At 41.6% G+C, this 27,725-nt stretch overlaps 1 protein-coding gene across 3 annotated transcripts in view; it reads left to right on the top strand.

The window, feature by feature from the left end:
• nap1l1 (nucleosome assembly protein 1-like 1) overlaps positions 1–27,725 on the top strand; it is a 103,326-nt gene that overhangs the window by 2,552 nt on the left and 73,049 nt on the right. For 2 of the 3 annotated variants that reach the window (XM_060839566.1, XM_060839568.1), the window contains exon 1: positions 25,468–25,582. In XM_060839566.1, coding sequence (XP_060695549.1) covers positions 25,468–25,582 — 115 coding nt within the window. Of the gene's footprint in view, positions 1–9,889; positions 9,925–25,467; positions 25,583–27,725 lie in introns of those variants that run through there. The other variant, XM_060839567.1, reaches the window with a different exon arrangement.

Raw genomic sequence — 27,725 nt, 5'->3', positions numbered from 1 at the left:
GTTTGTAAAGTAATGGAGTAAGTAATGCAGAATAAGAATGTCTCTCCAATTCCTTGTGAACCCACCACAGACTAGTCTCTGTCTATAATTGGTTTAGCCTTGCTACTGAAAATGTGCAGAGAAAAATGATCTTTCTGGTCTTGTTTTCTTCTAACTGTTGCTATTGAACTGTTTTTGACAGCACCGACCATGTGTCCTTGTATTTGCTCTATGGAGACAAAAATGAGCTGACAGAGGATATGTAAAATTCTAGCACTGTAGATGTTAGCCCCAAGTAGCAGTTTCTCTCAGACTGGAGGCACATTGGATATTCAGTAAGATACTCGCAATGAGGTGATGGCCAACTGGTGGTATAATTTGGCTATAAATCCAGATGAGGATTCGCAATTCCCAATTCCTTCCTCTCCGCCGCATCTGCTCTCAGGAGAACCACTTCCAAAACCATACAACCCAGATGGCCTCCTTCTTCAAAGACTGCAATGCCCCCCCCCCCCCCCCAAGACGTGATCGACGATGCCCTCCACCACATCTCCTCCACTTCCCGCTCCTTCACCCTTGAGCCCTGCCCCTCCAACCGCCACCAGGACAGAACCCCACTGGTTCTCACCTACCACCCCACCAACCTCCATATACAGTGTATCATCTGCTGTCATTTCTGCCACCTCCAAACGGAGCCCACCACCAGGGATATATTTCCCTCCCCTCCCCTATCAGCGTTCCGAAAAGACCACTCCCTCCGTGACTCCCTCGTCAGGTCTACACCTCCCACCAACCCAACCTCCACTCCCGGCACCTTCCCGTGTAACCGCAAGAAATGCGAAACTTGCGCCCACACCTCCTCCCTTACTTCTCTGCAAGGTCCCAAGGGATCCTTCCATATCCGCCACAAATTCACCTGCATCTCCACACACATCATTTATTGCATCCGCTGCACCCGACGTGGCCTCCTCTATTTTGGGGAGACAGGCTGCCTACTTGCGGAACATTTCAGAGAACGCCTCTGGGACACCCGGACCAACCAATCCAACCACCCTGTGGCTCAACACTTCAACTCCCCCTCCCACTCCACCAAGGACATACAGGTCCTTGGACTCCTCCATCGCCAGACCATAACAACACGACAGTTGGAGGGAGAGCGCCTCATCTTCCGCCTAGGAACCCTCCAACCACAAGGGATGAACTCAGATTTCTCCAGTTTCCTCATTTCCCCTCCCCCCACCTTGTCTCAGTCAAATCCCTCGAACTCAGCACCGCCTTCCTAACCTGTAATCTTCTTCCTGACCTCTCTGCCCACACCCCACTCCAGCCTATCACCCTCATCTTGGCCTCCTTCCACCTATCGCATCTCCAACGCCCCTTCCCCAAGTCCCTCCTCCCTACCTTTTATCTTAGCCTGCTGGACACACTTTCCTCATTCCTGAAGAAGGGCTTATGCCCGAAACGACGATTCTCCTGTTCCTTGGATGCTGCCTGACCTGCACATTTCCAGCAACACATTTTCAGCTATAAATCCAAATGTCCAGATAATGTCCCGGGGACTTGGGTTTGAATCGCACCATGATAGAATTGAAATTTTAAAAAATCTGGACTTGAGTCAAATAATGACCATGAGATTGTTGCTTGTGAGGGAAATCCTTTTGGTACAGTAATGCCTACGTGTGACTCCAGACACAGCAATGCCCACCTCAGAATAAATGAAACAAAAGGGTCAATCATTACGGATTAGGATGAGAAATGTCTTCACTCAAGGATGAGTTGGGCTGAAGGGTCCGTTTCTGTACTATATGGTTCTTAAATATTTTAACTCTAGAGAGGTTTGGTTGCTGAGTTGAGGACTGGATTTGTATATATTTAAATATGATATAGGAATTAGACAGCAGAGTTAATGCAGGACGTCAGATGAGCAGACTTGAAAGACCGAATAGCCTGTTCCAGATAGTTTGGTCAAAAGCAAAATACTACAGTTACAGCAACTCTGTATTGAAAGCACTCTTCTCTGGTTTAACATTTGTGCAAGAAGAAAGGATGATCTTTGTGTTGTGTTCTGGTCTGTACACAGATGATTCTAATTTAGTATCTTGTTCACTCAAAGACTTCACCAGATTTTTGGCAGTGACTGAGATGAGGGTACAGAGATACTTATTTTTTCCCTCCTTGTCTGAATAGTGTCTGTGACTATTCTGATTTTTAAATGTGGAGGCTGGAATTGGTTTCTTTATCTTGCAAAGATGGATAGTATTGTAACCTCCTAAACTCACCTAAAGCGTCCCTCAATTAGCGTATCTACTCTGTTCCTGAAAAATTGCATGATAAAAATAATTCCACTAAGAACGCATTGCATGTTGATCTACATTCCTGTAGAGTGCTGCCCATTCCCACCCTCTTAGTGCTTGCTGGGATCGGCATTGTTGCAATGTGGAACCAACAGCATAGTTTCCAAAAATTTTTTGTAAATCTAGGAACAGGATGGGTTGTGCTGGTAGTACCAAAGCTGGGAGCAGGGTTGGTCTATTGCTAGAGGGCTACCACTGAAATCTGGCGATGGATGTTGGCAAACGAATTCTGGTAGAGTTGATATTGTGCTTTTATTCCAAACTAAAACTGTCAAGATTTCTGCTGCCTGTTAGTTCCCCATTGTCATGTGACTGAAATAAACAACAAAGAACAAAGAAAATTTACAGCCCACGAACAGGCCCTTCGGCCCTCCAAGCCTGAGTTGATCCAAATGTACTGTCTAAACCTGTCGGTCAATTCCTAAGCATCTGTATCCCTCTGCTCCCCACCTACTCATGCATTTGTGTCCGGACACATCTTAAATTAATCTACAGTGCCTATCTCTACCATCTCTGTTGGCACTGCGTTCCAGACATCCACCACCCTCTGTGTAGTACTTGCTGCATGTATTTTCCCCTTAAATTTTCCACCTCTCGTCTTGAAAGAGTGACCTCTCGCTATAGACTCCTTCATCCTGGGAAAAGGTTTATTTCTATCCACCCTGTCTGTACCTTTCATGATTTTATAAATCTCAATCAGGTCTCTTTCCTTCCCCCCGCCCCCCCCCCCCCCCACTTTTTTTTTTCTAATGAAAATAAACCTAACCTATTCAACCCCTCTTCATAGCTAGCACCTTCCATACCAGGCAACATCCTCGTAAACCTTCTCTGCACTCTCTCCAAAGCATCCACGTCCTTTTGGTAATGTGGCGATCAGAACTGTACACAGTATTCTAAATGCAGCTGAACCAACGTCTTGTACAATGTTAGCGTGACTTGCCAGCTGTTATACTCAATACTCATCCAGTGAAGGCAATCATACTATATGCTGCCTTGACCATTCTATCCACTTGTGCAGCAACCTTCAGGGTACAATGGGCCTCCACTCCCAGATCTCTGCCCATCAACGTTTCCCAGGGCTCTTCGGTTCATTGTATAATTCGCTGTAGAATTAGACTTCCCAAAATGCATCCCCTCACATTTGTCTGGATTAAAATCCATCTGCCACTTTTCCGCCCAACTCTCCAGTCAATCTATATCCTCCTGTATTTTTTGACAGACCCTTATGCTTTCTGCTACTCCACCAATCTTCATGTCATTGCAAACTTGCTGATCATACCAACAGTGCCTTCTTCCAGATCATTTGTATATATTACAAACAGTGGCCCCAACACTGACCCCTGTGGAACACCACAGATCATCTTTCTCCATTTTGAGAAACTCCCTTCAACTGCTACTGTCTCCTGTTGCTCAACCAGTTCTTTGTTCACCTAGCTAGAACACCCTGCACACCATGTGACTTCACTTTCACTATTAGTCTACCATGCGAAACCTTATCAAACGCCTTACTAAAGTCCATGTATATGACATCAACAGCCCTTCCTTCATCTAACAACTTGGTCACTTCCTCAAAGAATGTTATTAAGTTGGTAAAGCACAATTTCTCTCATACAAAACCATGTTGCCTATCACTGATAAGCCCATTCTTTTCTAATTATAAATGGATCCTACCCTCAGTACCCTCTCCAGCAACTTTCCCACTACTGACGTCAGGCTCACTGGTCTGTAGTTACCTGGGATATCCCTATTACTCCTCTTGTACAGGGGGACAGCATGAGCAATCTTCCAGTCCTCCAGCACCTCACCTGTATTTAAGGATGCCACAAAGATACCTCTCAGGGCCCCAGCTGTTTCCCCTCTTGCCTCCCTCAGCAACCTGGGATAGATCCCATCCAGTCCTGGGGATTTGTCCACCTTAATAACCTCTAGCATACCCAACACATCTTCCTTACATATGTCAATCTTCTATCTCTAATCTCAACATTCATCATGTTCCTCTCCTCAGTGAACACTGCAAAGTAATCATTCAGAATCTCACCCATTCTCTCAGATTCAACACACAGCCTTCTTTCCTAATGAAGAAAGAGATCAATCTGAGACTGATACAGTTGAGGGAAAAAAGCAAGTCAAATAGAGCAGGCAGGGTCAAAGCAGAGAACAAGGTAGGACTGATAAATTTAAACTGCATTTACTTCAGTGCAAGAGGCCTAACAGGGAAGGCAAATGAACTCAGGGAATGGTTCGGAACATGGGACTGGGATATCACAGCAATTACAGAAACATGGCTCAGGGGTGGGCAGGACTGGCAGCTTAATGTTCCAGGGCATACATCCAAGAGAGGAGGGGGAGTTGTGTTTTTGATAAGGAATAACATTACATCTGCACTGAGAGAGGATATTCCTGGAAATACATTGACAGAAATTATTTGGGTTTTACTGAGTAATATGAAAGGGATGATCACGTTATTGGGATTGTCTTATAGACTCCCCTAATAGGGAAATTGAGAAACAAATTTGTAAGGAGGTCTGTGAGAATAATAGTGTGGTTATGGTAGGGGATTTTAACTTTCCAAACATAGACTGGGACTGCCATAGTGTTAAGGGTTTAGATGGAGAGGAATTTAAGTGTGTACAAGAAAAAATTATGATTCAATATGTGTACATACCTACTAGAGAAGGTGCAAAACTTGACTTACTCTTGGGAAATAGGCAGGGCAGGTGACTGAGGTGTCAGTGGGGGAGCACTTTGGGCCCAGTGATCATATTTTGATTAGTTTTAAATAGTAATGGAAAAGGATAGACCAGGTCTAAAAGTTGAAGTTCTAAGTTGGAGAAAGGCTGATTTTGACGGTATTAGGTAAGAACTTTCAAAAGCTTATCAAGGGGCAGATGTTCGCAGGTAAAAGGATGGCTGGAAAATGGGAAGCATTCAGAAATCAAAGGGTTAGATAGGGTGGACAGGGAGAGCCTTTTTCCAAGTATGGTGACAGTGCACACAAGGGGGCAGAGTTTTAAATTGAGGGGTGATAGGTAGTTTCTTTACTCAGAGCAGTAAGGGTATGGAATGCTTTGCCTGCAACAGTAGGAGATTTGCCAACTTTAAGTGCATTTAAGTCGTCTTTGTACAAACATATGGATGTAAATGGAATAGTGTAGGTTAGATGGGCTTCAGACTGGTATGACAGGTCGGTGCAACATCGAGGGCCGAAGGGCCTGTACTGCGCTGTAATGTTCTATGTTCTATAAATGAGATAACGAGAGTCCAGCGACAGTATATTCCTGTTGGGGTGATAGATATAGGGAATGCTGGATGACTAGAGAAATTGAGGTTTTGGTAAAGAAAAAAAAGGAAGCATACGTCAGGTACAGACCAGATGCATCAAATGAATTCTTAGAGTACCAAGGTAGTAGGAGTATACTTAAGAGGGAAATCAGGAGATCAAGAAGGGGACATGAGATAGCTTTGGCAAATAGTTAAGGAGACTACAACGGTTTATTTTACAATACAGTAGAACAAAAAGGTAACTAGGGAGAGAATAGGGCCCCTCAGAGATCAGCAAAGTGGCCTTTGGAACTGCAGGAGGTGGGGGAGATGCTAAATTAGTATTTTGCATCAATGTTTACCATGGAAAAGGACATGGAAGGGATAAAATGTAGGGAAATAGATAGTGATATCTTGAAAAATCTCTATTAGAGAGGAAGTGCTAGATGTCTTGAAATGCATAGTAGAAGATAAATCCCCAGGATCTGATCAGGTTTATCTTAAACACTGTGGGAAGCTAGGGAAGTGATTGCTGGGCCTCTTACTGAGATATTTGTAACATCAGTCGTCACAGGTGAGGTGCCGGAAGACTGGAGGTTGGCTATGATGGTAAGGACAAGCCAGGGGACTATTGACCAGTGAGCCTGATGGTGGTGGGCAGGTTGTTGGAGTGAATGCTGAGGGACAGGATGTACATGTATTTGGAAAGGCAAGGACTAATTAGAGATGGTCAGCATGGCTTTGTGTGTGGGAAATCAGGTCTCAAATTTGATTGTGTTTTGAAGTAACAAAGAAGATTGAGGGCAGAGTGGTGGATGTGATCTGTATGGATTTCAGTAAGGTCTTTGACAAGGTTCGCCATGGGAGAGTGGTTAGTAAGGTTAGATCTCATAGAATACAGGGTGAACTAGCCACTTGGATACAGAACTGGCTCAAAGATAGAAGACAGGATGGTGGTGGGAGGTTGTTTTTCAGACTGGAGGCCTGTGACCAGTGGAGTGCCACAAGGATCAGTGCTGGGTCCACCACTTTTCATTTATACAAATGATTTGGGTGTGAGCATAAGAGGTATAGTTAGTAAGTTTGCTGATGATACCAAAATTGGAGGTGTCAACAGTGCTGAAGGTTACCTCTGATGACAACAGGTCCTTGATCAGATGGGCCAATGGGCTGAGAAGTAGCAGCTGGAGTTTAACTTAGATAAATGTGAGGTGTTGCATTTTGGGAAAGCAAATCTTAGCAGGACTTGTACTTTAATAGTAAGATCTCGAAGTGTTGCTGAACAAAGAGACCTTGGAGTGCAGGTTCTTGAACGTGGAGTTGCAGGTAGATAGGATAGTGAAGAAGGCGTTTGGTATCCTTCCTGTATTGAGTACAGGAGTTGGGAGGCCATGTTGCAGCTGCACAGTACATTAGTTAGGCCACTTTTAGAATATTGCAATCATATCTGGTCTCCTTCCTATCGGAAGGATGTTGTGAAACCTGAAAGGGTTCAGAAGATTTACCAGGATGTTGCCAGAATTGGAGGATTTGAGCTATAGGGAGAGGTTGAATAGGATGGGGCTGTTTTTCCTGGGGCGTCAGAGGCTGAGGGGTGACCTTGTTTATAAAATCATGAGTGGCATGGATAGGAAAACTAGACAGTGTTTTCCCTGGGGTGGGGGAGTCCAGAACTAGAGGGCATTGGTTTAGGGAGAGAGGGGAAAGCTGAGACCTAAGGGGCAACTCTTTCAATCAGTGGGTGGTACATTATGGAATGAGCTGCCAGAGGAACTGGTAGAGGCGAGTATGATTACAGCATTTAAGACATCTGGATGGGTATTTGATTAGGAAGGGTTTGGAGGAATATGGGCCAGGTATTGGTAGGTGGCACTAGATTGGGTTGGGATATCTGGTCAGCATGGACGAGTTGGACCGAAGGGTCTGTTTCCGTGTTGTATATCTATGACTCCGTCTCATCCCAGTCAAGAGATTTTGTCATAAGTTTGCTTGCAGTGATGGATGGATGGATTGATTAGAGGTGAGGCTTGCATTGTAAATGTTGGGAAGTTATGCGAAAGAGATATTTTGACCTGAATGAAACTGGGTTGTTATACTATGTTGTAAATCAGATTGCCCTTTTAGTGCACCTTGCTCAGCTTTCCAGCGTTATACATTTCATCTTTAAATCTATTACTGCTCTGGTCATCTTCAACATGAATATTTGTGAAAAGCTGACATTCCTGTGATGGGCAAGACCAAGAAGCCAACCAATGCTTGATTGCCTTGTAAATGTCAGGAGACTTCTCGTTATGAGCTTTATGAAACAGTCTGGATGAACCCTGTATTTTTGAGGTGTGGATTATGGAAGTGGGCAGAACAGATCATTGGAAGATGAGGAAGACTGTGTCATCATACTGATTAACTACCACACCTACTCATGAATTGCTTTCTTCAAGCTATAAATTGTTCTTTCCTTCAAAAGTGTGTAAGCTTCAGCCAATACGTAAGTGGCTAGGTATCTGTGAACTTGTGAAAGTAGCTAATCTCCTGTGATAGGGGCCATCAATAAGCAGGAGTTAACCCAGCTGTGAATAGGTAGCCATGTTCATGGTGTGGTTGTGGACATTGGTGACAAGTGCGACTGCAATATCTCAAGATGCAGAGTGTGAAGAGGTGGACTCTGATAGGAACCAATCAGCTGAGCAGAGGGTCTTCACTCCTGCAGAAGATTAGCCTGCGAATTCCAGTAGAGGCGATCATGGAAACTTCCTTTGGGATGGATGACACTCTTGTCAGTTCGATTATACAATATCTGATCATTGACAATATTTCCTTCAACCAAAGAGGCCAATGAGTCTGAATGTCCGCCTTCCCTAGCTGAAGCTGCAAAGACTGTGGAGGTGCTGTAGGACTTTGTACTTTCCTATGAAAATATGGAGTACGTAATTGCATTTATGACATGGTGGAGTATCAGGTGTTCCAAAGCATGCTAAGGAAATAAAGATTTGTTTTCCTGAACTAATTCCCAACATTTTCAGTCCTTTTTACTGTACATGATGTCATTTTCTACTGTGAACTTTTTATACTGTTAAAATAGGCACTTTTCTCATTTACTATTCTAGATTTGGGACTTCCTGCTGGTGCGTTTGTGCGCACGTTAGTTTACATAGCTACCTCCCTTGGTTAGCATAAAGCTCTGGCTGCATCATGCTAACTTGTGGATGGCACTCTGATTTGCTTTGCTGCAGTTTGACTGTATTTTGTATTGTTGTCACTTTTTAGTACAGGAAATGCAGCAACCACTTTACACTGAGCAAGGTGATAATGACCAAATAATCTGTTCTGTGTTGATTGCGTGACAAATTGGTCAAGATAATAAGGTTACATGCCCTGCTCCTCGTTAAAGTAGTATCATCTTTGGGTCCGGCTGTCCAGGAAGTTTGGGTCTTGATTTAACATCTCATCTGGCGAATGGCATCTCTGTCAATACAGTGCATTGGAGTGTTGGCTTTGATATTTATGCTTGGCATGGGGTATGATTCAAAGGCAAGACTGCTACCAACTGAGCCATAGCTGATGCTGGAAAATGAGTAGACTGTGCCAAGCAGTTGGTTACAATGTCAAATCACTTCCCTTTATTGAAAAACTTGAGTCTTTGTGGCCATAACTTCATTTTTTTGTTATTCTGCTCTGCATCCACTTTAAATCGCTTCAGTTTTATAATGTCTGCTTGTGAAGAATGATTGTAGGCTTGGCAAAGTATTTAGTGAATTGTACAGTCTGTTTATAGTCATGATTATTTTCAAACCATTTCAGTTTAATCATCACGTAGGGATGTTGGCATTTTCAAGCTTGACTTAACAGTTTGATTTTAGCAGTTTAAGTACTTAAGGTGTTTCTGATTTTGTATACTGATTTTATTTTCTAAAGAACGTTAGTGCCCTCCAGTTGAGGGAAACGCTAATGCAATAGCTGAATCTAGCCTTCTTTAGAAATGCCTCCTTGCTTGCACAGGCATGCCAATTGTGATCTGCTTACTCTGGATTATTTATAGATTTTGTTTCATATAACAATCTTTATTTGTAATCTATGTACAACTGGAATAACCTCCTCATGCAACACTAATGTCTCTTAAAGGCATTTCATGGATATTAAATGTTCTAGATTGTGATTCTGTAGATGGCTGTTGCAGCTGCCCTGACTTGGTTGTAGTTAAATTTATGTTCAATAGAAGTTCTGAAAATCATGGAAGACTTTGTAGAAAATGTACCTCTGACTTTGGGTTTTTTAAACTATAACTTTTTTCCCTTCAGGTTTATCTTGTACTCAAGATGGCCGACATTAACAAGTAAGTACCTGACAACAGTTACACTTGATAATCAGTAATTTGTAGTTTTGTGTTTTGTGGAAGTGACTATATATTAAGCTTTAGTTCAAAGGTTCTGTGTACGTTGCTGCTCACTCCTCAACAGTGGGGAGGAAAAAGTCTATAGATTTAGTCTATTTTATAATATATATAAAAACTTATACCATAAAATTTGAAACCTGTTTTGGGCAGAATAATGTGATTATTTGGTCATCTTGAGATATATGTGGTTCAGGATTTAAAAATGAAAGCTTTCAACCATGTTTGGAAAAGAAGGTAAAAATTGTTTGCATTAGCTGCTAAGACGTGGGTGTTTTTCTTTTGTGCAGTAATGCACTGGAACTCCATTTATGAGGCTTTTGGAAGTAAAGAAAATCTATTTCAGCAGGACATCTGATAGGTGCTTGTGGGAAATAAACAGGTATACCCACAAAGACAGCAGGGAAATTGGGCAGACTGGATTGCTCTACATACTATTCGGATGGATATTGCATGGTTTTCTACGTGACTCCCTGAACGGTTTTAAGAATTTGTTTAGTAATATTGTCCAATAAATGGGAATCTTTTTACAATGTCACTTGAAATGCAAATTTGTTGCATTAGAAATTGTATAATGGACATACTATTGTTTTTGAACTTCATGGAGTTTACTTCCTGAACTGTGAATAATTCATTTTGTGGCTGAAACAAACAAAACTGGAACAGTACTAATAAGAAATTAGGGATAATGTTAAATTCAAGGAAGGTGCATACAAATTGGCCAAAAAGAACAGCAGACCTGATGATTGGGAGCGGTTTAGATTTAAGTAAAGGAGATCACTGATTTTTAAGAATGGAAATAGTCTGCCAGAAAGCATGTAATGGACATGCCTTGGAAGTTTCTGCAATCAATTTGTACATGAAGACAAAATGATTAGCGAAGACTCAAGGTAAATTTCTATCAGTCAGAACAGAAATATTCACAATGGGGAACAGCCAGGTGGCAGACTATTTTGTTTTGTTTATGCTTTGCATTCACAAGGGAGAAAACTAAATGCCCCAAAAATGTTGGGGGGCACTAGGTCTTGTAGAGGTGGGAATTGCAGTCGGTATTTGTTGGGGAAATTGATGAATTAAAACCAATCATCTATATCCCAGAATACTTACAATTGCTGAGAAACGGGGGCTGCATTGGACATCAGCTTTCAGATTAGTGATTCTGGAGCAGTTCCTGTGAATTGGAGGATTGTTAATTTAACTTGTTTAAAAACGAGGATGAAAAACTGAATTGTAGATCAATTAGCCTGATATCCGTAGTAAGCAGAGCACTATGAAAACAGTGACCGGATTAGACTGATAACATAAATTTGAGGTAAATCATGCTGACCAGTCTACTTGGAATTTAAGCATGTAATTCAGGTTGGTTCAGGTGAACTAGTGAATATGGTTTACTTAGATTTTTTTTCTGAAAGCTTTTGATAAGATCCTACAGATGAGATTAAAGTGTAAAATTAAAGCATGTGGAACTGGGGGTATTGGTTGCAGACAGGAAACAAAATAGAAGAATTAGTGAGTCATTTTGAGTGGCTGACAATGACTAGTGGGGCACCCCAGGGATCAGTACTTGGACCTCAGGTATTCACCCATATATATCAATGATTTTAGATGAGGGAGCTCAACGTAATATCTCCAGGTTTACAGACAACGCAAAGCTAGATAGGAGTGTGAACTGAGGAGATATTAGGTTTTGGGAAAGTTGAGTGAGTGGCAGATTTGTATCAAGTGGATAAACATGAGATCAGCAACTACTATAGCCAGAATGGGAAGGCAGTTTATTACCTCCAATGACAGATTGGAAAAGGAGGAAGTGTTATGAGTTCTGGATTCTTCTACACCAATTGCTCAAAGTCATGCTGATGCTCCCTATGTTTGAGTTCTACAACCTCTTTCCATTTAGATGGTGTTCATTCTTTGAGCCAGAATGAACAGATGCACATTTTCACACATTTTACTCCATTTGCTAAATCTTTGCCTACTTGCTTAACCTATCTATATTCCTTTTTAGGATCTTTGTCATTGTTACAGTTTGACGAAATTCTGTCAGGGTAAATGTGGGCAACATCTTCCAGATGGAGTTGTCTAGAATCAGGAGTCACCGTTTAAGTATACAGGATAGGCCATTTAGGAGTGAGATGATGAGAAATACCTTCCACTAGACGGTGGAGAACCTGTGGATTTTTGCCATAGGAAGCATTTCCAGCTAAGACAGTGTCAGAATTATAAAATTTTATAGTACAGAAGTAGGTTATTTGACCCATGTCCATACCAGTTCCCAAAAGAGCCAACTGGCTCGTCCCAGTCTCCATCCCGGATGGAGGGCTCCTGCCCGAAATGTCGATTCTTTTTTTTTCCCCCTGCTCCTTGGATGCTGCCTGTTCTGCTGTGCTTTTCCAACATCCCTCTAATCTTGACTCTAATCTCCAGCATCTGCAGTCCTCACTTTCACCTACTTCCAGCCCTATCTCTGAAAACCTCTGAATTCATGACTTCCAAATGCACATCCAGCTCTGCTTTGAAGCCTTCCATGAATCTTCCTCCACCATTGTCCTAGGCAGCGCATTCCAAATTGTAACAATTGAGTAGAGCAGCTTTCATTTCATTCCTAGCTAGCTTGCTTGCTTGCTAGCAGTCTTGGAATTGAGCCCTGGTTGTTGGCTGTTTTCGAGCATGGTTTTGGATATTGTTCTTGCGGTTACAGGAATTCTAGAATGCAGAGTTCCATAATCAGCCAGGATCATCACGAATGTTACAGGTTTGAAGAGCTATGTTTCTGCATCTCATTTAATTTGAACTGAATACTACAGAATTATCTTGCTTGGTTTACGTTTCCTTGAATATCTGCTGAATTTGGGCCTTTTTAAATTATCAATACAAGTTGAAGTTTGTTTCGCCTGGTTCTCTGACCCTTTATAAGTCTATCAGTGGTTTAAAACATGGCTTCCTGATAAAGGCTGTGTATTCAATTTTATTTTTTTTAAATCAAATTTTGGTTGCCTACAGATTTAGTTAATCATGCAGATAATGGTTCATGCCCTTGTCTGTCAAAATAATTTGCCATCGGAATCTTGAAGGTTGCATGCAGGATTAGTCATCTGGTGGAAGTAAACAGATGAAAGTTGTATGGACCAGCCAATCTTTGCCTGGGTTTTGTTCTGCAAACTTGCCGCACAACTACAGAGTAAATTATTGGAAATGAGTTGACAACTCCCCAGGTTCTGAGAGGTTTCACAGTGGAGTTTTAAAAAGAATTAGCCAATGAGATTGTTGATGCATTAGTTTTAATTTTCCAAAACTCATTAGATTCCGGGAAGCTAAATAGCGGCCACTTGTGTGGTCCTGTTGCTCCTCATTATTATATTGGATAGGGGATATCTATTTTTACATGGCTTTGTGGCCATATCCGGATGAGGGATTTGGAACGTATTGCAGGTGCTACTGAACAAAGGCAATGGAGTCTAGTATTTTTAAAAAATTGTGAATTAACTGGAGAATTAGGCTGAAAGTGAGTGTTTCACCTGTGAATTATTGAAATTGGGACTGCTTCTGGAGCAGGTGGGACCTGTTTAAATTAAAATTGTACCTTAGGACTGGAACTGATCCTGACAAGGAGATTTGCTCATGCTGTTGAAAGGTTTAAGATGGGAGCCTGCAAGAGTATTCAGGTAGGAAAAAAACAAAGCTATTAATGGGAAGTACAAAAATGAATGGCAGAATAAAATCAATTTAAAGCATGCAGCATCTGCAACAAACTGGAGGTGGGTGGCAAGGGGGGCTTATTCCATAAATAGAAGCGAATAGGTGTGTAATCTAGTTGTTTAGAGTCAGGTTCCTCTTCAAGTAGTACCCATCCTGACTTAGTTCTGTATTGTTTTTTTTCCTTTGTAGCTGAGTCAAAATTCAGGAACTTTCCTCTCAACTGCACTGCGGGTGTGGTTACATATAGATTGCAGTGGTCGAAGAAGGCAATTTGCTGCTTTTGTCCTGGGACATTTGTGGATAGTGTTTGCTAGCCAACAATATCCATATTTTATTTTAAAAAGTCTGAAGTATGATCAAAGGTAGGACCTGAATATTGAAGGATATTAAACATCTAGGAAGCCCAGGCAGAAAAGAAAAGGTGGTAAAACTTTGTGTGGATGGAAATAAAGTGGGGGTGAAATCTTAGTCGTGAAATTCTCTTCCCTGAACGTAGTTAAGGCTGGGTCTTAACTTTATTCAAGACAGCATTGGATAGATTTTTGGCAAAAGGGGAGTCTGGTTTGTGGAGTACAGACAAAAGTAAACTATAACTGAATCAGCCATGATCCCCTTGATTGGAGGAAGAAAAGCTAAAAGGGCTGAATGACTTACTCCTGCTAAGTCCTCTGTGGGAGTTCAGTAAATAAAATGAGACCACGTGAAAAGAGGTAGTATATTTGCGTAGATTGAGGGATACTAACAACAGTAGGAATAACTGGTAACTCTCTGCTTAATGATCTGACTTGCAAATGTCTACAGTCTAGATCAATGATTTGGGACGTGTGACCAAATGTAATATTTCCAGCTATGTCAATGACAAAACTGGAATAGGTTGAGAGAATGGTGCATTGACCTTTTTGAAGTGTTTTGGACAGGCTGAGTGATTCAGCAAGAACTTGGCAAGGGAAACACCATGTGGATAAATGAGGATACCCACAAAAATAAAGCAAAGAGCTGCTGAAGATTTGAAACAAAAAGTAGAAATTGGTGAAACTCAGGGTCTGAAGAGTCAATGGATTCCAACTTTAACTCTACTTTTTTTCCCACAGAGATTGCCAACCTGTTTTGTGAGCAATTTCTATTTTTGTTTGAGAGATTATCCACTTTAGGTAGAACAGAGGTATTGTGTATTGATACCTTCAACATTGGGTGCAGTTTGGGTGCTGTTTTGGGTCCCCTACCTAAGGTTGGGTATGTACTATTGAAGTACAGTGAAGGCTCTCCAGACTGAGTGTTGGGATGATGGGATTGCTCTAAAAAGAGATGAAGGATTCCGGGCCTAAACTTTGGAGTTTGGGAAAAATATCTGGTAGAAACAAAAAAAAAACTTTTTTAAAAGGGCTAGAGAGTGTGGATTCAGAAAGGCTTTCTGATTATTGGAGATGCCTAGAAATGTGGGGCAAGTAATTTGGAAGCAAGATGTGTAAGAATTTTTTCGTTTAAAAAGTTCTGATCTTGACCACTTCAAAGATCTTCATAAACTGACTGTGATTCCCTCTTTCCAAGGAATTGATTGAATTCTGGGCCTTTTAGACTTCAACATTGCCACTCTTGCAGGTCCAGTGTTCGAGAACTTGTTATTTTGGAATGTGTGCAGAGCCAGTTTAAGGTTGTCTTGAAGATAAAGTGGTTTTATAGGAAGATCAGCTGGGAAAAGGATCTTAGTTTGTTGCATACTTCTGTCGTGAAATCTAACACTATCTTGCAAGGTTCAACTTTGTCTCTTTTTCAAAACTGGAGCGATACTCATGTTTTGATTTGTTTAATTTAAGGTGATGGGTAAAAATTCCTTAAGTCATCTGGTTCTTGAAAAATTATTGTCTTTATGATTTTCAACACTGGACAAATCATATGCAGGATATCTGCAAGTCAAAGCTGGGATTTTTGCCTTGTATTGTAGATATTGTGTCACTGAACCATAGAGTCCAGGGCAGCATGTAGGAGTTGAGTGTTTGTAAAGTGTGTTGTAGATTTGTGTGTGTTTGTGCTCCGTAGTGAAAAAAACCCTCAAGCAAACTATAAATGGTAATTTTGGTTATAGTTGGGAGAGAAAATCAGTCTGCTGTCATAATCGTATTGCAAGGAAATAGACCCTTTGGTTCAACTCGTCTTTGCTGACCTAGTCCCGTTTGCCTGCATTTGGTCCATATCCTACTAAACTCTCTTCCTATTCATATACCCACCCAGATGCCTTTTTAAATGTTGTAATTGGACCAACTTCCGATACTCCTCCACCTTCTGCATGAGAAAGTTGCCCCTTAGATTCCTTTTACATTTTTCTTCCCTCATCTTAGACTTATGCTGTCTAGTTTTGGACTCCCCTAAACTGGGTAAAAGACTTTTTTCTATTTATCCTATCTATGTCCCTCATGATTTTATAAACCTCTATACTGTCACCCCTCCAGTTTTGCTACAAAGAAAATAGTCTCAGCCTCTCCATGATGCTTAAACTCTTCAGTTCTGGCAATATCCTTTTAAATCTTTTCTGTGCCCTCCTGTTGTAACAACTTCCCAATAGAAGGGCAACCAGAATTGCACATGGTATTCTAAAAGTGGCCTAACCAATGTCCTGTACAGCTACAACATGACATCCCAACTCCTTTTACTCTGTTCTATCCACTTTCAAGGATCTTTGCACCAGCATCCCTAGATCTTTGTTTGGTAACACTATGCAGGGCCCTACTATGTAAGTCCTGCTCTGGATTGCCTTAGCAAAATGTAATACCTTACATTCATCTAAATTAAATTCTATCTACCACTTGGCTGATCTGTTCAAGGTCCTGTTGTACTCTTAGATAATCCTCACTGTCCAGTGCACCACCTATTGTGGTGTCATGTGTAAACTAACTTACCATACCTCCTGTATTCACAACCAAATCATTTATATAAATGATAAGCAGTGGACCCTACACCAATCCTTGTGGTACGTAGGCCCATTGGAAATGGCATTCCATATGATTAGATGTATCTTTAAATCAAAATCCAACTTTTTAAACATCTGAAATGAATGAGGCAGCTTAAACAGAGGAAGCCCTAAGACTTAAGATGTGTAAGTGGAAGTAGGTTATTTGACCCATAGACATTTAATGATCCTCAGTTCTTTTCCTTCCTTTTCTCTGTAACCCTTTTTTCTCCTTGCAGATTAAAAATCTATCAGCCTTGATATACCTAAGGCCATGTCAACAGCAGTCTGCATTAAAGAATTCCACAGATTTTATCTTCAAGGAATTCCTCCTCTCTTAGATTCACCCTTTGATTCTAGTCTGTCTGACAAGAGGAAGCAAATTATCTGCATCGATCATATCAAGCCCCTAAACTACTTGTTTCAATGGGTTGCCTCTCAATCTTTTAAACTGCGTCTAGACCAGTGCTCATAAGAAAAATTCCTCCATAACCAGAATCAGCCTAGTGAACCTTCTCTGGATTGCCTGAAGGCTGTAAGCTGCCTTGGTAGAAGATGGTGCTCCTCCAGCTTGCGTTGACCCTCACTGGAGGACTGCAGCCTGCTTGTGACAAATATTGGCATGGAAACTAGAAGCTTGGGGCCATTCTTATGGGCAGAACATATTTGTTTGGCAAAATGGTCTGCTAGTTTGTGTTTAGTCTCCATGTTGTGCAGGTGACAACCTTTGTGAGCAGCAAATACGATAGCCTAGATTCAGTTGCATTCCTGAGAAAGAGCTTATGCTTGAAACGTAGACTCTCCTTCTAGGATGCTGCCTGACTTGTGCTTTTCCAGCACCATGCTTTTTTAACACTGATCTCCAGCATCTGCAGTCCTCCCTTTCCCTCCTAGATTCAAGTGCAAATTGCTGTTTCACTTCAAAGATATTGGTGCCCTTGCTCAGTGAGGAGATAAATGGGCAAACTTGCAAGCTTTGAAATTACATAGAATGTTTTGGGAGTGGAGGAAGAGGGAACCATCCCTGTGAAATGCTGACGAGGGAGGGGAAGCAAATGTTTCTGGTGGCAGAAATTATAGCTTATGAATTTTTGGGTATGGAGACTGGTGGGATGGGCATGTGCAGAACAGGCCCTTCGGTCCTCTGTGTCAACCTGTAAACTAATCTAAGCCCATCCTCCTACACTATTCCATCATTCATGTGCTTATCTAAGGAGTGTTTTAATCTCCCTAATGTGGCTGAGTTAACTACATTGGCAAGTAGGGCAATCCACACCCTTACCACTGAGTAAAGTACCTGCCTCTGACATCGGTCTTAAATCTTTCACTCCTCAATTTGTAGCTATGCCCGTCTTGCAAGCTGATGTCATCATTCTACGGTAGACAGTGACAGTCTTTCCCTATCTAATCCTCTGATCATCTTGTATGTCTTGATCAAATCCTCTCTTAGCCACCTTCTCTCCAATGAGAACAGACCCAAATCTCTCAGCCTTTCCTCATAAGACCTTCCCTCCAGACCAGGCAACATCCTCGTAAATCTCCTCTGCATCTTTTCCAATGCTTCCACATCTTTCTTGTAATGGGGCAACCAGAACTGTACACAGTATTCCAAGTGCAGCAGCACTAGCGTTTTGTATAGTTGCAGCATGACATTACGGCTTCTGAACTCAATCCCTCTACCAATAAAACCTAAGCTGCCGTATGCCTCCTTAACAGCACTACAACCGGGTTGGCAACTTTCAAGGATCTGTGTACGTGGACACCAAGATCCTTCTGCACATCCACACTACCAAGAATCTTTCCATTGACCCAGTATTCTGCCTTCTGTTCTTCCCAAAGTGAATCACCTCCCATTTATCTGTATCGAACTCCATTAGCCACCCCTCAACCTAATTCTGCAGTTTATCTAAGTCCCCCTGCAACATTCTTCCAAGCTGTCCACTATTCTACTGACTTCAGTGTCATCTGCTTCAGTGCATCCTTGTACCTTAATGTTCCCATTACCGTTGAAGTAACGGTCTACATTCCAATCTACCTTATACAGGAGGTAATATGTGCTTGTTTTTTTTGTAATTTGTGTGAGGACCCTGAATGCTCTTTGCTAAACCTTTTTCTGTTTTGTTTCCCAAACTAAATCCGATTTAGCTCCTCTTCCTGTCAAAGTGCATAATCTCATTTTAACCAAATGATCAGGGACAAAGGGAATTCATGCATGGATTTAAAAGAATTGAGGGAGGTCCTTAATGCATACTTTGCATTGGTATTTGCAAAGAAGGAACTAGTGGAGTCCACGGACGGGTATGTTGATATTCTAGGGCATGTTTTTAAAAAAAGTGACAGTTTTGGAAAACTAATTCCTGAGGACTTGTCGGGGTCTATCACAGAATACGTAGCAAGGCAGGTGAGGAAACTGCTGGGATTTGCACAACATCGTTGTATCTCCTTTAGCCAGAGTCTCTCTCTCAGGGCTGGAGAACAGCCAGTCTTATTCCTTTGTTTAAGGGCAATACGTATTATCTTGGAAATTACAAGCTGCTGAACCTTTTGGTTGTCAGGAAATTTACTGGAGAAGATTCTTAATGGTAAGATATACTCAACTGTGGGAAAAATACTGACTTAATAGCAGTAGACAGTATGGCCTTTTGAAGGGAAGTCGTGTCACCAACTTGATTTGAGTTTTTTGAGGAAATGGGTAGGATAATTGAGAGCATGACGATGGATATTGACAAGGTACCTCATGGCAGGCTGGTATAGAAGGTGAAGTGGAATGGAATCCACAGAGCTGGTAAGATGGATTCAGAAGTCACTTGGTCATACATAGACATGCAAGGGTATTTTTCTGACCAGTGGTGTTCAGCAGGAATGTGTACTGGTACCCCTGTTTGCAATATATAAAGATTTTGAAAAGAATGTTGATGATCGGATTAATTTTGTGGACAACACATTGGGGAAACTGCAGGTAATGAGGATTATCAGAGGATCCTCCAGGATATAGACTGTAGGCTTGGGTGGAGAACTGGCAAGTGGAATTTAATCTGTATAAATGAGGTAATGTGTGTTGAATGCCTAATGCAGAAGGAAAGTGTGCAATAAATGGCAAAATCCTTTGAAGCACTAACATTTTGAGGGTTCAAGGCATGCAGATCCACAGTTCCTGGAGAGTGCAAGAGAATAACATGGTCATGTTTTTATTGTCATGTCATTGTATAGAACAACAGGCGGCACAGTGGCAAGTGGGCAGCATGGTGGCAGCCGTGCTAACCGCTGAGACCCGGGTTCAATTCCTGACTCAGGCAACTGTGCAAACTCCACACAGTCATTCTCCCCGTGTCTGCGTGGGTTTTCTTCGGGTGCTCCGGTTTCCTCCCACAGTCCAAAAATGGTCTGTGAATTGGCCATGCTAAATTGCCCGTAGTGTTAGGTAAAGGGGTAAATGTAGGGGAATGGGTGGGTTGCGCTTCGGCACATCGGTGTGGACTTGTTGGACCGAAGGGCCTGTTTCCACACTAAGTAATCTAATCTAATCTAATCTAATCATATTTGGTCACTCTGGAATTTTGTGTACAGCTCTCATCACTACATTACAAGAAGGTTTTAGAGAGGGTACAGAAACAGTTTAGCAGGATGTTGCCTGATTTGGAGGAGAGATTGGACAAACTTGGTTTTCATTGAGACTGAAGGGTGACCTAAGAAGTCGATAAAATTTAAGGCATGGATAGAGTGGGTAGTTGGAGTCTTTTTTCCCCTCAAGTGTAGAAGTGAGAAGGAATTGGTGGAGGATGATCTTTGAAGGAAGTGTTGAATTTCCAAGCCAAGTTGCTGTTAAAGGAAGGGGCTTCGTGAGTCTTAAAGTACTAAGCTAAATCCCTGGATCCTGATGGGATCTACCCAGAGTATTGAGGGAGGTAAGAACACGTTGCTGGAGCCTTGACGGACTTCTTTTTATCCTCTTTGGCTGCAAGTGAGGTCTTGGAGGACTGAGCAATAGTTAAAGACACATTGTTTAAAAAGGGCAACCTGGATAATTCAGGAAATTACAGGCCTTTGTGCCTTATGTCAGTGCCAGGGAAATTATCAAAAAGATTTTCAGGGGCAAAATCTAGAAAGCTTTAGAAGCAAAACGGACTTATTGGTGATAAACAGCATGGCTTTATGCGGGGAGAGGCCATGCCTCACTAGCTTGATCTAGTTTTTTTTGAGCAGGTGACAAAGATGATTGAGGGGAAAGTGGTTCATGTATACTTGGACTTTAATAAAGTCTTTGACAGGGTCCCTCATGGCAGACTGGTACAAAAGCTGAAGTCACATGGTATTGGGGATCTGAGCTGGCAAGATGGATACAACTGGCCCAGTTATAGGAGACTGGTAGTAGCAGAATTGTTTTTTGGAATGCAGGGCTGAGACTAGTGTTCCGCTGGGATGTCTGTGATCTACATGAATGATTGATTGATTTGGAGGAAAACTTAGCTAGTCTAAGTTTGCAGACAATACAAACATTAGTGGCATTGTGGATAGTGAGGATTCTCAGAGGTACAGCAGGCTTTTGGTCAGTAGGAGGCCTGGGTGCTAAAATGGCACATGGAGTTAATCTGGACAAATGTAAGGTGATGCATTTTGGAGGGTCGAGTGCAGGTAGAAACTATACAGTGAATGGTAAAGTATTTTGGAGTATTATTACGCAGAGGGATCTGGGTGTGCAGGTCCACAGATCGCTAAAGGTGGCACCATAGGTAGATAAGGTAGTAATAAAAGGCCTATGGCATGCTTGGCTTCATTGGAAGGGCATTGAGTATAGGGATAGACAAGTTATGCTGCAGCTTTATAGAACTTTAGTTAGGCCACACTTGGAATATTACGTATAATTCTGGTCGTCATACTAACAAAAGGATGTGGATGCTTTGGAGAGGGTACAGAAAAGGTTTACCAGAATGTTGCCTGGTATGGGGGATTTTAGCTATGAAGAAAGGTTGGATAGACTGTTTTCACTGGAATATAGGAAGTTGAGGGGTGACCTGAAAGTTTCTAAGATTGTGAATGCCATGGATAGAATGGAAGTATGAGGCTTTCTTCAGGGGTGGAGGGGTCAATTACTAGGAGGACACAGGTTCAAGGTGTGAGAAGATAAGTTTAAAAGAGATGTATAAAGCAAGTTTTTAAACAGTGGTGAGTGCCTATAATGCACTGCCAGAGGTGGTGATGGAAGCAGATATAATAGTAGCACTCAAGCACCTGGATAATACATGAATAGGAAAGGAATAGAGGGATATGGATCCTCTAAGTGAAGACCATTTTAATGTGGAGGGCAAAATATGTTGGCTGCTTCCTGTGCGGTATTATTCTTTGACAATTTCTAGAGGATGTAGAGTTAAGGTAAGATATGTTTAAAGGGGATGAGGCAATTTTTTTTGTTTTGGTGAAGGTGATGAGTGTCTAGAATATATTGCCTGAGGAGATGGAGGAAGCAGATTTCATGAGGTTTAAGAGGCAGCTTAACACCAATGTGAAGAGGCAGGCAATAGAGGGATACAGGCTGCACAGAAACAAGGGATTTTTAGTTTGAAAGGCAGGTGTTCGTGCTGGGCTGAAAGGGCTGTTCTTGTGCTGTTCTGTTATTTGATATTCCTCAAGTTTTTGCACACTCTAACTTGTCTGTATCTCTTTTGGGGGCACTTTGTCAGTTGCCATCCTGAAAATGCTCCCCATCCCTATCCCAATTCTGTCACCTGTTGGCTAATCTTCTCCAAACCAGTATACCACACCAAATCCTATAGTTTCTTATTCGTAGCCTTTTGCAAATTCAAGTATATCAGATCCATTGATTTCCCCTTTTATCTGCCCTGCTTTCAAAGACTTGTAAATTTGTTAGGCATGATTTCTCTTTCGTGAATCTGTGTCTAAAATACTTTTTTAATGGATAAAAATTTCCTAATGACAGATGCAAGCTCTCTAAAAGCAAGATACTAATTTCAGAAATCTGAAATAAACAAAATCCTGGAAAAGCTCCAATCTGGCAGCTTTGTGAGGGGGAGATAGTCAGTCATATGGTGCAGAAACATACCCTTAAGTCCAACCAGTCAATGCCAAACATAATCTCAAATTAAACTAGTCCCACTTGCCTACTCCTGGCCCGTATCATTCCAAATCTTTTAAATGTTGTAATTGTGCCCATATCCACCACTTCCTCAAAGTTCATTCCACACAAAACTATATATTTTTTTAAAAGTTGCCTTTTTTTTTAAAATCTTCTTTCCCTTAAAAAAAAAAGTGCCCCTTGGTCTTGAAATGTCATTTTAGCAAAAAGGCATCTACCATCAACTCCTATCTATACCTCATCAGGTCACCTCTTAACTTCCTATTCTCCATTGAAAGTGTCCCAGCCTGTTTATAACTCGCTGTCCATATAGGGCAACAGCATGGTAAATCTCTTCAGATCCCTCTCCAGCTTGATTATCTTCCTATAACTGGGCGACCAGAACTGGACACAGTATTCCAGAAGACGCCTCTCAATGTCCTGTACAACCTCAACAGTTAATATTGAGTCCTTCTCAACTGAGATTTTCATACCAGCATCTAGATTTGAGTTGTGATGGAAAAGTACACAGGTCAGGCAGCATCTGAGGAGCAGGAAAATCGATGTTTCAGGCAAAAGCCCTTCAGGAATTCCAGGAATTGCCCAAACCGTCCATTTTCCTGCTCCTCGGATGCTGCCTGACCTGTTGTGCTTTTCCAGCACCACTCTAATCTGGACTCCGATTTCCAGCATCTGCAGTAGCCGTTTCTGCTTATTTTTGTACCAGAGTCAACATTTCCTTTTCTGCAGATGGTGCCAAACCTGCTGAATCAGTTTTAGTGGCGCATGCTGATAGGAACCTATGTTATGCCACCTTCCTTTTTTAAGAATGTGTTGGATTTGCAATTTTCCAATCCCCTGGGGCTACTCCATAATCTTAAGGATTCTTGGAGATTTGCGGCCGATGCATCCATTATTCCATTATCTTTGTAGCAACTACTATTTAATATTCAAGGATGCAACCTATTAGTCTTTCACCCTTTTACAAAAAAGACATGAGCAGGCTGGATGAAATAGGGGCTGTTTATGCTTGTAAATGATACAAGGGCAGGGCAACATTAGCTTTGAGGTGATGTGAAAATGAAGCAAGGGTGATGCAAGAATTTTATTTTTCTTGCTGAGTAGTTGGGTATGGAATGCACAGTCTGGATATGTGGTGGAGGCAGGTTCAAGTGAGTGAATGTGTAGTTATTTGGATAGAAATGGTGTGCAAAGAAAAAAGCAGATTACCTAGTGCCAGTAGACTTGGTGTAGGCATGATGGGCTAAAAACTGCCCTCTACACTAATAATTCTGTAATTGGCGATGTTTAAAGATTGTCCCCTCTTGCCATTTTAAACCTGTTCAGGACTGCAGAATGTGCGTGTGCACCATTGGTTGAGGAAGTTTTTCTATTTATTCATAGATTGTGGGTGGTGCAGGCTGGACCAGCTGATCCATTTGCCCTGGAACTGAGCATTATGGATCAACTCTTGTTGGGTCTGGAGTTGCATGTAGGCTAGGTGAGATAATGGCACTTAAAGCTCGGTAGTTGACACTAGACGTCTAAAAATTCTGTTCTTTGTTGAATTCATATTCACAATTAGAGGTTGCATGGTTTCTTTTGGAGCATTAGTTCCCAACCTTAATCACATTGAAAACCAAGCTGTCATTCTGGCTATTATGTTAGATGCACTCTAACATCTATCAGAACGTTAGCCTGAGGCTCTGGATTACTAGTCCAGTGATACTATTGTTCCACCATTTCACCTGCAGTTGTTAGTCATGCACTGCAACCACTGTGGTGGTACGTGGATTGGTTTAAGGTAGTGGATAGTCAGTCCAGCGTCTTGTTTTCATCCTGGATGATGTTGAAGGTATCCTGCACTCATCCAGTCAAGTGGAAAACCATCCACCATACTGCCATGTACCTTGTGGATATGCTTTGAGTCAGGAGGACCTCTTAACCCTACCAGACTACCCAGCTTTTGATAGCGGTCGGTGATGATTCGTGTTCAAAGTTGCAATGTGTGAAATAAATGCACCTGTTCTGAGTTCACTGTCTCAAGTTGTCTGTAGTCATCGTTTTTCGGATATTTTCTAACCGTGAATGCTGTGTGAAGTTGTACTCTTTGCAGTTGTTGAGTATCAAGATTTTTTAAGCTAAAATCTTTTTGCAAAAAGTAAACTAATTTTGCCGTGTTATTCTAATAGCAGAGGGCCTTCTAATTAAACGTTGGTCTATTCGCAACAATAAAAATTGCAATAGCTTCCACAATGTTTTATTGGAGGGGGTCATGCTTGTTTTTCAATTTTGAGGTTAGAGTCACCATTTGTATGTTTATATGTAATGAGGGCTACCTTTCCATCTTGGAAGGCTGATGGTAGTTGAAAACAGGAGAGAGTGAGGTCTGCAGATGCTGAAGATCAGAGCTGAAAATGTGTTGCTGGAAAAGCGCAGCAGGTCAGGCAGCATCCAAGGAACAGGAGATTCGACATTTCGGGCATAAGCCTTTCCTGAAGAAGGGCTTATGCCCGAAACGTCGAATCTCCTGTTCCTTGGTAGTTGGAAACAGTACTCTTGATTGCCCTGTTAAGTAAATCTTGTTGACAAGTGCTCATGTTGCCACTTTGTGCAATCTTGTCTGAGTTTTATTCTACCTGGACAAGGAAACATATTTTTCAAATTGCACCTGATCAATTTTTTGATAAATCTGATAACACCCTAAATGTATAACCAAGTGTGCCTTTGAGAACAACTTACCTTTGTAATTTTGCCTATATAAGTATACTTTTCAATGTTGGACATTCTCTCTTTTAGCAAAGAGCAGCTTGATTGTGATCAGAAAGAAGATATGGAGGACGTGGAGGATATAGAGGAAGATGAAGCTTCTGAAGATACAGATAACAAAGGTGAACATATAGCTTGAATTCACTATAAAGCTATGTCAGAAATTTAGATTCATTCATATCTGAAGAGAAATGGCATAGAAAGACAACATTTGTCCCCTGGCTGACTTTGGAACAATCCACTACTTGATCCCTGCAACCATGAGAGTTTATTTCTATAAAGTACCCATTCAGTTTCTTTTTCTTCGCTCAATCCTTCTGGTCATCTTGTACACCTCTTTCAGGTATGTGTTTTGTCTAGGGAAAATGTTTAAAAAATCTCACAACACCAGGTTATAGTCCAACAAGTTTAATTGGAAGCACACTAGCTTTCGGAGTGACGCTCCTTCATCAGGTGATTGACTGTGTGTCAATCACCTGATGAAGGAGCGTCACTCCGAAAGCTAGTGTGCTTCCAATTAAACCTGTTGGACTATAACCTGATGTTGTGAGATTTTTAACTTTTGTACACCCCAGTCCAACACCAGCATCTCCAAATCTTGTCTAGGAAAGACCATACTAACTTCTCCAAACTTGTAACTAAGCTACTCTGCCCCTAGAATTAGTGCCATAGTTCTCCACTGCATACTTGAATGCCATTCTAAAGAATAGTGTCCAGTACTGGATTCTATTCTCTGGTTGTGGTCTAACACAAGCTTTGTATTCAGCATAACCTGTCTGTTTTTTTTATATATATTGGGCTTTAATCATAATAACAAATATGCTATTTCATTGACACCCACAAAGATTGATGCACATGCATGACCCAGGACATTGTTTGTTTGTGTACGCTGCGCTTGTCTACCTATTCTGCAATCATGTCTGTTGCAAAAATTTGTATCATCCTTGCCATCTCTGCCTCTAAGTTTGGAATCGTTGGCAAGTTAGAGATTTCTAATGGTATTCTAAGTCATGAAGCAAAATGTGCAGTGCTCCAAGTACTTATTCTTGGGTCTCATTGCTACCTGCCACCTATAGTCTGGAGTATGTCTAGCTGCCAGGACTGTAACTTGTAGGAGCAGACGTAGGCCCTTTGGATTACGGAGTCTGTTCTCTCATTCAATGAGATGGAGCCATACAGTAGGGCAGCAGACCTTTCAGTCCAAGTCATCCATACCGACTGTTTCCCAAACTAAACTAGACCCATTAGCCTGTGTTTGGCCCATATCCCTTTTAAACTTTCTCTATCCGTATACCTATCCAAATGTCTTTTGAATGTTGTAACTGTATTTGCATCTACCACTTCCTCTGGCCATTCATTCCCCACAGAAACCAATTATCTGTGAGAAAAAACAAAAATAGATATTGCTGGAAAAGCTCAGCAGATCTGGCAGCATCTGGAGAGAAATCAGTTAACGTTTTGGATCTGGTGACCCTTCGTGACCATGATAATCAGACCTAAAACGTTAACTGATTTCTCTTTGCACATGCTGCCAGACTTGCTGAGCTTTTCTAGCAATCTCTATTTGTGTTTCCAATTTACAGTATTTGCAGCTTTTGGTTTTTGTGAAAAATCTGTCCCTTGGGCATCTGAAATCTTTCTCCTCTCATCTTAAAAGTATGCACCCTAGTTTTGAACTCTCCCGCCCTAGGGAAAAGACCTTTTGCTGTTGACCTTATCTATACCCCTCATGATTTTTTAACCCTCTGTAAGGTTACCCCTCAAAATCCTATGCTCCAGAAGAAAAAGACCCAGGCTGTCCTTGCCATTCAATGCTAGCAACATCTTGATTAAATCTCTTCTGCGCACACTCCAATTTTTAAATAAAATCCTTCTCATAGCTGGTACTATAACTGTACAGTATACCAAAAGAGGTCTTATTGGCATTCTGTACAACTGATGGTCCTCAACATCACTTTGTCCTTCCATAATCCTAGACTCCCTTACTGATTTAAAAGTCTATCAATCTCTGCCTTTGATATGCTTAACAATCCAGTCTCACCTACTCTCTAATGAAGAATTCCACAGATCTACTTTCCTGTGGAGAAATTCCACCTTGTCTGTCTCAATTGGCAGCTGCCTGACTGAGATTATACCCTTTGGTTCCACATCCTTCCACAGAGTTTGCGTGTGTTGCTCTTTAAAATGCCGCAAAGCCGGTGCAGCAAGTAGTTAAGCAGACTAATGGTTTCTGGCTCTTTATATCTAGAGGAGTGAAGTACAGAA

The sequence above is a fragment of the Hemiscyllium ocellatum genome, chromosome 19 (assembly GCF_020745735.1).
Source record: "Hemiscyllium ocellatum isolate sHemOce1 chromosome 19, sHemOce1.pat.X.cur, whole genome shotgun sequence".
Classification (NCBI taxonomy): domain Eukaryota; kingdom Metazoa; phylum Chordata; class Chondrichthyes; order Orectolobiformes; family Hemiscylliidae; genus Hemiscyllium; species Hemiscyllium ocellatum.
Note: the sequence above shows the minus strand (reverse complement) of the source record. Positions and strands in the feature narration are given on the sequence as shown.